The 11,980-nt window shown below is 44.0% G+C and overlaps 1 protein-coding gene across 2 annotated transcripts; it reads right to left on the reverse strand.

The window, feature by feature from the left end:
- Positions 1-2,035: 2,035 nt before the first annotated feature.
- On the reverse strand, positions 2,036-10,404 carry PIGA (phosphatidylinositol glycan anchor biosynthesis class A). 2 transcript variants are annotated; one of them, XM_038153454.1, is made up of 6 exons: positions 10,296-10,404; positions 9,413-10,071; positions 8,732-8,864; positions 7,540-7,672; positions 6,031-6,237; positions 2,036-4,416 (listed from the first exon to the last, which is right to left on the reverse strand). In XM_038153454.1, the coding sequence occupies exons 1-6, from the start codon at positions 10,334-10,336 to the stop codon at positions 4,153-4,155; spliced, it is 1,437 nt and encodes a 478-aa protein (XP_038009382.1). In that variant the 5' UTR covers positions 10,337-10,404; the 3' UTR covers positions 2,036-4,152. The 2 variants fall into 2 exon arrangements, with proteins under 2 accessions (XP_038009382.1, XP_038009390.1); XM_038153462.1 differs by lacking the exon at positions 2,036-4,416 and adding an exon at positions 4,423-5,517.
- Between the last annotated feature and the right edge of the window lie 1,576 nt (positions 10,405-11,980).

The raw sequence follows: 11,980 nt of genomic DNA on the forward strand, positions 1-11,980 counted from the left end.
ACTCCTGCTGCTGCCTGGGCAGGAAGACAGCAAATTCCAGCAGCAGCCATGTGGGTTTTCATGCCCCGGATTGGGGTGATCCCGAAAGATGGAAGAGTCCCTCTTCCAACCCGTGCCTTCGAAGAAAGACTCAGTAGTCTTCTGTTGTCTGTTCTCAAGGTTGTTTATTGTTGGTTATCTAAAAGATTCTTCTCCCGAACTGCTGTGGCCCGTTCAGCAGCTCAGACAAAGGCACACTGCCCTCCCAGGGGCTGGTGCCATCTTTTATATCACACATTACGTGTTACATGTTTATACTTTTTCCCCAATGCCTACTATCTATATTGAATGGTGACTTTCTACTCTAAACCAATCTGTGAGTGCCAACATCACCAAAGACATGGAGGCTAGGAAGGAGAAAGAAAGAGGACAGGACACACCCAAGTCCCTCCATCTTAGAACCCCTGACCCCCATGTACAAAACTTGGACCCCTGCGTACAAGGCTTAAAACCCCCCTGTACAGCACTCAAAAATCCTTCCTTTCACTGCATGATTATCTCTACTATACTACCTAAACTTTCGTGTGGCTTGTAATTCTTCATACAGAGTTAGTAATTTGCTCCATGGGCTAAGATCAAAACCCCACGTGTGTCTTTGGCTGCATGCCAGGGTCTCAGAGCCCCCTGCCAGTGGCTCTGGCCATCCAGGGCACCCAGAGGGATGTCCTGGGTTCCCACAGCCAGTGCCTGTGTTCCCAGGGAATGCACCAGTCCCTCCTGCTTAAACAAGCAGCTTGAAGGACCAGCATGTACAGTTAAAGACAACCAGCCATGCACAGTTAGAGTTCAATGAATCCTGCACAAGCAGCATCTCTAGAGTTGTGACAGTGTTGAAGCATGTCAGGACCTGAGAGCAACCTAACCTACCTGCTAGGTTGACAAGAAAAATGTATAATTTTGGTAAAATAATAAATTCAGACACATAGCCAGATCCTGGCATTAGTTTTATTCCCTTAAAAAATATCTACCTTTTATCTCTGTCAATGTTCAAGTCATTAGGGAAAAGTGTGGAAGTCAACATACTACGAATGTCATGATGCACAGCAAAGATCATAAGAGTAGTTTAATGATAGCAATTAAACACTAAAAATATTGAAATACTTTTAATTTTTAAAAAATCAAAATATTACATCATTTTCAAATTGATTATTCTTTTATCTACTTACATAAAGTCTGTATTTTACTGAAGCAGAAAGCACCAGAAAGACTTTTACAAATCATTTTGAAAAGCCTAAGCATATATGAAAAAAAGGGACTAGTAAAGAGAAATAAATATCAAAAAGGGAAAAAATATAAACAGATGCAGAAAAACTGGACCACAAACCAAGTAAATTACAGTAGTTACCTTCTTACAGATACATCCACACCCACTAAAACACAGTCTGAAAGACTAACCTTATATCCATACTTTACTTGATGCTTGTATGGTATATTTTATGGTTTAACCTACAATTTTCAATAACTTAACTCACAGTGTCTGCACATAATGTATTGGAAACAACAACATTTCTTCTTGTGCTTGGGGATGGAATTTCATTGCAGTTTGGGAGGGGGACATTGTGTACAGGTCTTCCTGCTCCTCCTACACACCAGAGGCCCTTGCTCTGTGCAAGACGTTGCTTAATTCGTGTCACTCTCTCTTTCATAACGTTTCCCTGGTATTTCACAACAATCAAATGTTACCTGCAAGCACAACTGAAACATTTTAATTTTTTAAAACAAGTTTTTTTATTAATTTCTAACCACACTCATTATCCCAGTAATATTTTTTTTAGTATTCTGCTTATTTTATTTAACCTTTTCCACGTTACCCACTGATATTTTGTAAAACTGTAAATGTTTCTGTGGCATCATCCTTTACTCCACTGCATGAGGCCAGTGAGCAAATCATTCCCACCAAGTTCTGCATAATACAAGTGGTGTTATTTGAGAAACCAGTTATGGGTTAAGTTTGTATGGCAGCTTGTACAGAATGTTTTTTCATAATCACCTTTCTCATAAGCTCCAACAACCAGTGGTGAAAAGCAGCATTATGGTTTGTAGTTCTGTATTTTCTAATTACATGCTCCCACATATTAATGAAATGTATCCATTCTTTATGGAAAGGTAAATAAACCTCTAGATAAGCCTTACATTGGTCTTGTTTACAAGACTACATCAAGGTTTTATTATGTTATTCGTAAGCACACAGTGTTCCACAAAAGAAAACTTATTTTGAATAGACACACGCAATCCTTTTGATTTGTGTTTGCCAATGTTGCAGGAAACCAAACAGAACTAAAAGAGAGCAAACAAAATATTACTAAAAATGCACACACATATATATACATAACATTTCCCTGGAGAGGCAATCAGTATTTTCAAAAGGTTGTTAGAAATCTGAATGCTTGAGCAATATAAAAAAAAGAATAACTTAGAAAAGTAGAATATTAGCTTAATTCTACTCATTTATCCTTAAACCTTGTGGCACCATTTTAGATGACTTCCATTTTTAATGCAGAGTTTGAAAAACTCAAATTGTAATATTGTAATATTAACTGTAATATTACACACTGTATGTTACATATCAAAGGCTAAAAATTCTAGTAAAAGAAAATAGACTTTATATATGGCAATTATTTACATTATCTTTGTGTTTCATGAAAATATGATGTTCAATGAAATTATAAAATGCTTGTGTAATTACATGTCTACCCAAACAACGTGAATTTGGCAGAAGTAGTGTGTTAAATACTACTCTTCAAGGGTTTGGAAACAGTGTTTTCATATTGCACAGTTTTAATATTAATACAGTGTCCAACAGCACACAATACTCCAGAGTCATGTAACAGGAAGCTTATCATCGTTAGTGATGCTTGAAAAAGAAACTAACCCAGTGCATCAGACAAGGGGCAACTTTAGAGGTGGTTGACACTAATGAAATAAACACCTCTTCTCACACACATTGGCACAATGCTGTGCTGCCTCCGGCCCCACGTCCACATCACTCAGACTCCTCACAGCTGCCCCTTCTCTCTGTCTCTCCACAAAAAGCACAGCCATTGTTAGTTCCACTTAAGGGACGCCTCCCCAAGATTTCACACGCAGCACCTGCCAGCCAGTGTCTCTGATGTGGATGAGGTGAAATCTGTCACCCTGAACGCTGTCCCTCCCAGAGATGGACTGAAATGCCACTTTGGTCATAAGTAAGGGGAAGGAGAAAGAAGGGGGGGAGAAAAGGGATGGGTGGGTGGGAGGTGGGAGAGAGCAGGCAAGCACGAGTGTGCTTGTTAAGCCCTTCTCAGTTTTTGCTCTCTCTCACACGTGTTACTTCACACTTTGGCACAGACTGCTGGAAGTTTTCAGGCCTGAGATGTTTCTAAAGGCTGTATTATCTCTAAATAATACTATTTCTTCCCCTATGTACCGAGAAACAAAAACAAAACCCAAAACCACTATGAGCTTTACATCACTTTCACACATGTAAGAGAACAGGACAAATTTAGCACCTCTGAAAATATCAGAAAATCATTATGGAATGCTGATTTAGCAACAGGATGTGCAACTCTGACTAGGGAAGAACTTCAAAATAATAATGCTACGCAGGCAAAACACTGTCACTGGGACACAACTGCTAGAACTAAGTCCCTAAAATTTACATAGTAATGGACTTTATGACTAATTTCAAGTGCCATTTTCATCTTAGGAGAAAAAAAGGTGTATTTTGTTGAGTTTTTAATTATTTTGAAAGAGGTCTTAAAATAAAAATCACAGGGATTAGCAATAACTACAGTAAGCTAATAATTGTTGTGTTTTGCTTTCCCAAACACCATAAGCCCCTTTCTACAATGTTCAAGCTGTCAAGAAAAATCTTGTATTTTTGTTTCCAAGGCTTCTGACATATATAAAAACACACGTTCTCTTCCCAGCTTTCAGTGCAAAAGAGATGCCCATAAATTTGCATGAATCCAAAACTGAACTAAGAACATCTTCCTAAATTGAGGTAGCACATTGATCTAAGTTTCTTTCCAAGAACTTCAGAAAGAAACTAAAGAGTTTTAAGAGTAATGTCTCTGTCAGCAAGCATTAAAACGTTCAGTGACCGACACATTCTCCCCTCTCCACTTGAGCAATTTAGGAGTTTGGAAGTTCTTCTTTAACTCTTCTTTTTTTTCCAAAAAAATACTTTTTAGTCCATGCACCCTTAGGTCCTGTTGCATCTATTGCAACATCAATAATGGAATCTGGAGTCATCCACCTCAGAAACGCCAAGAGAAGGAAGTTCAGAACAGCAAAAAAAGCAAAAATACACCCAGTCACTGGACCACAGTGAGTCATCAGTCTGTCAAGTCGCTCCTTCATTGGTAAAACCACTTCATCTGCAACTCTGTCATACACCTAAACAGAGAGGAGACAGAAAGTAACATCTTCAAAATGCATTGATTCTACCTCAAAAATCAGGCACTGCTTTGTTATCACTGCACAAAATAAATGATCTATTCTTAGCTACCAAATGGGACAAGTATTACCCCCCAAAAAGCTTTGCAGATCCTAAGTGCTGATTTATGAGTCTTATTCTAGACATTTCATTCACTTATTTAAGAAGAAATATGAAACATTCTCTTTTACAGACTTCAAAAGTATTTAATAAACTAGGAAGGCTGCATAATTTATCTCTCATGTAATATTACACAGAAAGGGTTGGGGGTTTTAATGGATTGAATGGGTTCTAATCTCATATTCTCATCAGTCCCAGGAAGAGCTTGAACATGCAGTTACTAGATTTTAAACACAAAGATGGATGAACTCATAGGTGAGTTTGGCACTATTCCAAATCCCTGTGTTTGAACAATGAACCAAATCCTAACAGGCTCCTGATTTTTGTTTAAAGAAACAGTAGCTCAATTACTGCACAAAGCAAATACATGCTACTAGTGACTTATGATACATGTTAACCACAGCCAACTACAAACCCACTCCAAACCACTCCAAAAAGGCTTGAAGGACACAGTTATTTCCTTAAGAATGTTACAGACTCCATTCTACAGGTAACTTAGTTTGCTGACAAACTGTTTTCTGTACAATTTAAGATCTATGCATACTTCTACCAATTCTATGACCATTTTCCTTCATGAACTACTGGTGGGTTTTTTTAAGAAAAGGCTATATAAAGCAAACTCAAATCTAGGCTAACGCCTGTAAAAACTTTGCAATTCAAACGTTGCCTGCAGTTACAAAATCATAAAATGAATGATACTGATGGCACTTGAAAATAAAAAAATAAACTGGTTGTACATGGCACTTCGAGGAAGCTTGTGAGAGATACACAGTTGAGTGCAGTACAATCTAAGTAAGAGGCATGGGGTTCAGCTACTCTCTCCTTCCTAAACACAGGAGGTGAAGGCAGAAGTGACACAGCTCCACAGGTGTTTGTAGCATTACTGCAGCCAACATTCTTCACTGAAGGCAGACTTTTTCTACTGAAGTGCAGCTCTAGCTCTGAAATATAATTTCGAAACGATGAAAATAAATTTTCATTGCAACCACAGCTTATGTAAACTCAGCTGTGATCAGCCTTCCAGCATTGAACTACCTCTCATAATTTTAAACTACTTGTTAGCACATGGCAAAGCTTTGTCACGAACTGCTCTTACCTTGTCATACACCTTATGCAGCGCATTTTCCAGCTACGCCAGAAAAGTTACTTCATGTCAAGACTTGAGCAAATAAAGAGTAGAAATCTAACTAATGATCTAGGCTTTTCTTTAAAATATTTACCAGCAGTTATGGCACGTTAGAAAATACGAACAGGAAAAAACACCTATCCAGGAATGTATTTGGGGGAAAAAAAATGCATTTTCTGAACCTTTTAAAACCATGCATGTTTTACAGGAAACATGCTGGAAAATTACACTGGAATATTACACAGTGAATGTGCATAGGAATATTTCAAAGCAAGAAATATTTCAGAAATTTACTTTCAGAGAATTTAAAAGAAGTGACTATACATACTTTCTCGGTTCTCTCCGCTACATTCCTCCACGTATAAAATGTCTTCACTTCATTATGAACAGCTTCTGGAGACGGCAGAGCTCCTGATCTGAGCCGGGCAATAGCTTTTTCTAGTCCATCACACAAAGATTTCACAGAGGGCTCACACAAAATGATGAGATTTTCTGGAAGTACCTCTGGAATCCCACCAACTCTTGTACTCACCACCTTTGAAACAAACAAAAGAAACGGCACACACGCAACAGAAAAAATGAACCTGTGTGATGGCAGTGCTGTTACATTGTTTAGATTCAGCTATTTAAAAGAATAGGAAAATATAATGGTTTGGGAACTTGACCTGTATGTGAACTAAAGATGTAAAGCCCCGAGAAGACAAAGCATAGCAGATTACCTTCAACATTGTCCAGAATGATTCTTTGGTGCCATGATAAAACAGAAGACTTGGTCTAATGAGTGGCAGTGAGACACCTTTCCTGAAATGTTTGCCACAGTACACAACTAAATCCGTGTAACCAGATTTTGGACATTTCCTCCATAGTATCTCAAAAACACTGCTACCTCTATTTGCAGAGGATAATTTTACCACATATTTAAAATTTCACATCAGTGACATTTTCACATCAGTTTCCTCGGTTACGGAACGCTTGCAAAAAATGTATTCATATTAACCTGAATTACTATTTTTAAAGGGAAATCAGAAATTACTAAGACTTAAATTGCACAATCATCTCTAAACATGGGGCAATAAGAAACTGCAGAACTTCCTCACCTCTAGAGAAGAGATGGGAAGAGAATAACTACAACTAGGTAGTAACTGCTGTCAGAGGATACTGAAATAAAGAACAAACTGAAGTCGCTCACATTTTCTATACCAACTGTAAATTAGGCACTCTTATCAGTCTGTCTTTTTAAAAAGATTTCTTTATATTTTATTGTAAAACTCTAATTCTTTATGGCTATTGACTCAACTTCTTTTTGAGCTGTTAATCTGAGTTGTAGATTAGTTAGGGGTGTTTACTGTTCTCTCTCTCTCCACCTTATCTTGAATCCCTACATAGTAAGGCAATTTTTCTGCAGCTCCTTTCGAAGTAAACCTTTGACCATCAACTACCCCAAAACTCTGTAAAGGAGTACTGTCGTGGTTTGAGAGGAAGTGAGTTTTTGGGAGGTGGTGGTGGTCAAACCAATAGGTGCTCAGATGTGAATATTGGCACCTGGTTTGGCCATTGAGGATATGGATCCGCCTCTGAGAACACAAAATAGTATTTTGGCTAGTTCAGAGAACTGAGAGCAGATCTACATGTTATTGCCAATTCTACACAAAATTCTTCTCTTGAGTTAACCCTTCTCTCTCAGCTTCCAGGTGATCTGTAAATGGGGATAAGATTTGCTTACCTCTATCAAGACAGAGCCTCAGATGCAATCAAACGTGAAAAGCACATATTATTTCATTGTGACATTTGTTTAAAAGGGATACAAGCTAGATATTGAGATTTATTTTTTTTTTACCTGTAAACCACAGCTTGCTGCCTCCACAATAGCCATACAAAAGGCCTCAGTGAGGGAAGTGTTGAGAAAAATGTGCCCCTGGACCAGGACATTTCTGACATCCTGGTGTTCCAAGCCTCCTAGAAGACGCACCCTGCATACAAGAGGAAAAACAAACAAACAAACAAACAAAAACCCCAGAGATAAATACTAGATTTGGACCATAATAATGCCACATATTCTGAAAAAGGTACCAATGATTCACACTTATATAGTGAGAGAACATAGATGGGCACCTCAGTTTAGTTTTCTCTACATTTTTCCAGCAATTGAGAAATAGAAGATCCTGCTTTTTTATTGTCACACTGAAAGAAACTTCTGAAAATAAAGTTGGTGGGAGAGGTTGCTGTTTTAATGGCATTTGCCTCGAGAGCATTTGCTACTGAGCCTTCTAGTTCTGCAACAAAAAAATGGCTTCATTCAGTTGATAATTAAGATTTGCCAAATGAATTATCTGAATTTTCAATGTGAGGTCTGACCAATCTGAGTCCGACAAGGGAAAAAGTTTTTAAGATACAGTGATCAGGACCTATTATCTTCAAGAGATATTAGAAAACAATAAAGGGTAAAATGAGAATTATTTTAATTTTAATTGGGGAAATCACTGACTAAAGCACAAAACAGGCAACAAAAAACCTAGAAAATAATATGAACAATTGAGAATATGAAACTGTTCTTGAAGAAAACCCAACAGAAATACATAAATGCATCTGTATCGTGGCAACATTCTGGTGACATGGTAGCACCAGGGAAGATGTTTGTAGTACCACAACAACACACACGAGACAAGCACTATGCTGAAGAGTTCCACACTGAAATAATAAATTACTAGCAGTCATCATGACATGCAATGGCACAAATGAGCTGTTAACACCTGATGCCATATGAGATCCAGGCATCATGGTTGCAGAGAGAGGCATGATAGATTTATATCTAAGCCATCTTTCTATGTCCCAATGAAGGTTCATTCAGGGCCTGTTCACAGAAATATGAATTAACTTCCTGGACCATAGTCCAGCTCTCAAAGTCTTCAGTGTCTGGTTTATCTGCCTTGCCTCCAGCCTCAAGCTTTGGGGTTTATCTGGGGGAGGGAGGCAGGCAGGTCCCCACCCCTGAAGTACCTTGAAGGGTCACGGACACCCACAGAACCAACCTGTCATGTAGCTGGTATCTCTCCCGGACTTCCTCCAGTATGATTCGTTTTGGTCCTTCTCCTCCAACTAAGAAATGCAACTCCGGATATTTCTGACACAGCTCAGGAATTATACCACTAAGCAAATCAATACCTAAGAGTAGAAAATTTACGGCAAGCCATTATTGTATTTGATTTCAGAACTTCTCATGATGTAGCCCACATCTACAACTACATTCAGGAGCAGAAGAAGTGAAAAAAAAGTCTCCTGAAGACAAACTGTTGTACACAAAAATAGGAAAAAAACCACAACTTGGGACCTCATAAGAGAAAAAAATGGAAAAAAAAATCACTTAAGCTACTATCACTTGATTAAATAAAAAACAATTAAAACATTTCTAACAGTATATATAGATTAGGCTCTAAATCTTATGCCCAGTACGAGCCAAACATTCCATTTTACAAACTGCAGTTTTTGGTCTCTTCAGTATTACAAAGGAAACACACCTCTGAACCCACCATGTACAAAAACAAACAAACATTTCTTCTTCTTGAGCTCACAAACCCAAAAGCTCGGAACAGCCACCTCACCACTCCCAGTGAAAATTCCATCCATACCACAGACACAGCCTAAGTGCTACCTGACCAAGACCTCTCCAAAGAAACAAAACCAAAACAAGCTTACGTTTGATCCCCCATTACCTTTTCTGTAAACAAGTCTGCTCACAACAACAATTGTTATTGTACTGTCATCCCTCCTCGAGGGGTCTGGGGTGAAGTCGGTGGGATCCACAGCGTTGGGGATGACAGAGACTATCCGAGGGTCCAAGGCTGCCCGCAACACCGTGTTCTCCTTACTGGTGTAGGAGACGCAGATGATGTGGTTGGTGTCACACAGGGACACCGTCAGCAGCTTGTTGGTCAGCACGGAGCTGACATCGGCGAAGCCGAAGAGGGAGTGGTCGGTGAACACGGTCCGCAGCCCCATGGTCTTGGCGTGGAACAGAGCGTCGTGGGCCATGGCCGAGAAGGAGCTGTGGGCGTGCACGATGGTCACCCGCTCCCGCACGAAGATGTACCTGAGCAAGGGCAGGCTGTGGAAGAGCGTCGTGGCCGTGGACTGGTTGTACATCACCTTCAGGGGCAGGTAGTAGACTTTCAGCCCGCTGGTGAGGTAGCGGACGCCCTTGCGGTGACCGTAGGCGTGGGTGACCACCAGGACCTTGTGGCCGCGCTCGATGAGGCACTGTGACAGCTGGTACACGTGGCTCTCCACGCCCCCCATGTTGGGGTAGAAGAAGTCCGACACCATGCACACGCTGTGCGCCGCCGGGCCTCCGCCCTCCATCCCGGGCCCGCTCCTGCCGGGGGAAGGAACCACAAGGCGCCATCACTCGCCGGCGGCAGCCCGCGACGACCCCCGGCCCCCTCAGCGTCGGCGGCGCCGCCGGGCCCGCCGCGCGTCCCGCGCGGGCCGCACGCGGGGAGGGGAGGGGCGGCGCCGCGGCCCCCTGAAGAGTCCGGTGCCCGCGGCGGCCGCCCCGGGGAGCGCGGGCGGCGGAGAGGGCGGGGAGCGAGCACGTACCTGCCGGCGGCCGGCGCTCCCTGCGCGCTGCCCGGCGCCATGGCCCCATCGCCCGGTCACCGCCGCGCCCGCGCGGGGCGGCAGCGCAGCCAATCACCGCCCGGCGCGGCGTCACGCGGGAAAACCAGCGCCAATCGCTGCGCCGGACTGCCCTGCCTCGCGCCCGCCCCGGCATCCCGCCCCGCTCCCGGCCCCGCCCCCTCCTGGCCCCGCCCCGCTCCTGGCCCCGCCCCGCTCCCATCCCGGGATCCAGCCCCGCTCTCGGCCCCGCCCCGCTCCCATCCCGGGATCCCGCCCCAGCTCCCGGCCCCGCCCCGCTCCCATCCCGGGATCCCGCCCCAGCTCCCCCTCCCGGGATCCCGCCCCGCTCCCATCCGGGCCCCGCCCCCGCTCCCGGCCCCGCCCCGCTCCCGGCCCCGCCCCGCTCCCGGCCCCGCCCCGCTTCCATCCCGGGATCCCGCCCCAGCTCCCTATCCCGGGATCCAGCCCCGCTCCCGGCCCCGCCCCGCTCCCATCCCGGGATCCCGCCCCAGCTCCTCCTCCCGGGATCCCGCCCCGCTCCCATCCGGGCCCCGCCCCCGCTCCCGGCCCCGCCCCGCTTCCATCCCGGGATCCCGCCCCAGCTCCCTATCCCGGGATCCAGCCCCAGCTCCCGTCCTGGGATCCAGCCCCGCTCCCCGCCCCGCCCCGCTCCCATCCCGGGATCCAGCCCCGCTCCCGGCCCCGCCCCGCTCCCATCCCTGGGTCCAGCCCCAGCTCCCCTCCCGGGATCCAGCCCCGCTCCCGGTACCGGGCACCGCGGGCGCGGCGCAAGTGCAGCAGCGATGTCCTGCTGCCGTGGGAAGCTCGTCCCGGACGGTTGTTGTCAAAAAAGTGTCGTACGGAGCTACTGAAAAAAGTGACATAAATGCTGTATAGCGATGGGATTGCCTCAAAATTCCAAAGGCTTTGCTGTGCCCCCAGTGGAGAAGATCTTCTGGTGTGTTTGGCTCAGTTACAGCTGGAGTTCCCAAAATGTTCTAGACCCTTCTGCTGCAAGTGCTGAAAGCTTGCTGTCTCTAAATGAAAATAAATTCAAAAAACGTGGGTTTTATAGACGGTCCAGGAGCTTGAACACTGGGAAAGGAGCTGGGTTGGCATCTCTCAGCTATGTCTCTCCTAGTCTTCTCAAGGAGCCTTACCATTAGCCTTTTGCAGCAGCTCCAACACTATCCTGACTGCTCCTGGCTGCCAAGAAGGGCATTCATGCCTTTTCTGTATGTTCCCAAAATTACGTTTGGCAGCTCCTTCTTCTTGCCAAGATTTCTGATAGGAATTTCGTCAGATTTGTCTGTCATGACTCCTGTGCAAATGTGCTTGTCGTGAGTGACAGTACAAGCTGACCTGGGCTGGAGTGCTGGCTGGATTCCTGTTAGATTGAAGCTTGGACAGATGTGGTTTGGAGGCACTGATCCCAGGGAGGACTAAGGAGGAAATCAGGCACTTCATTCTGGGGACTGAAAGATGTGGAAACCTCAGCTGTGTTGAGTAAGAAAAGCATTGCTCATTAAATGAATTTTTCTCATGTGTTCAGAAAGATGGGACCAGCACTGGCAAATGTGATTTCATCATCAGGTGGTTCTCTGGAGTGTCAAGAACCTGAATTTCAGGGTGAGAAGCTGAGTGCGAGACCAGAAGAGGAGAAG

Source organism: Motacilla alba, chromosome 1, assembly GCF_015832195.1.
Source record: "Motacilla alba alba isolate MOTALB_02 chromosome 1, Motacilla_alba_V1.0_pri, whole genome shotgun sequence".
Classification (NCBI taxonomy): domain Eukaryota; kingdom Metazoa; phylum Chordata; class Aves; order Passeriformes; family Motacillidae; genus Motacilla; species Motacilla alba.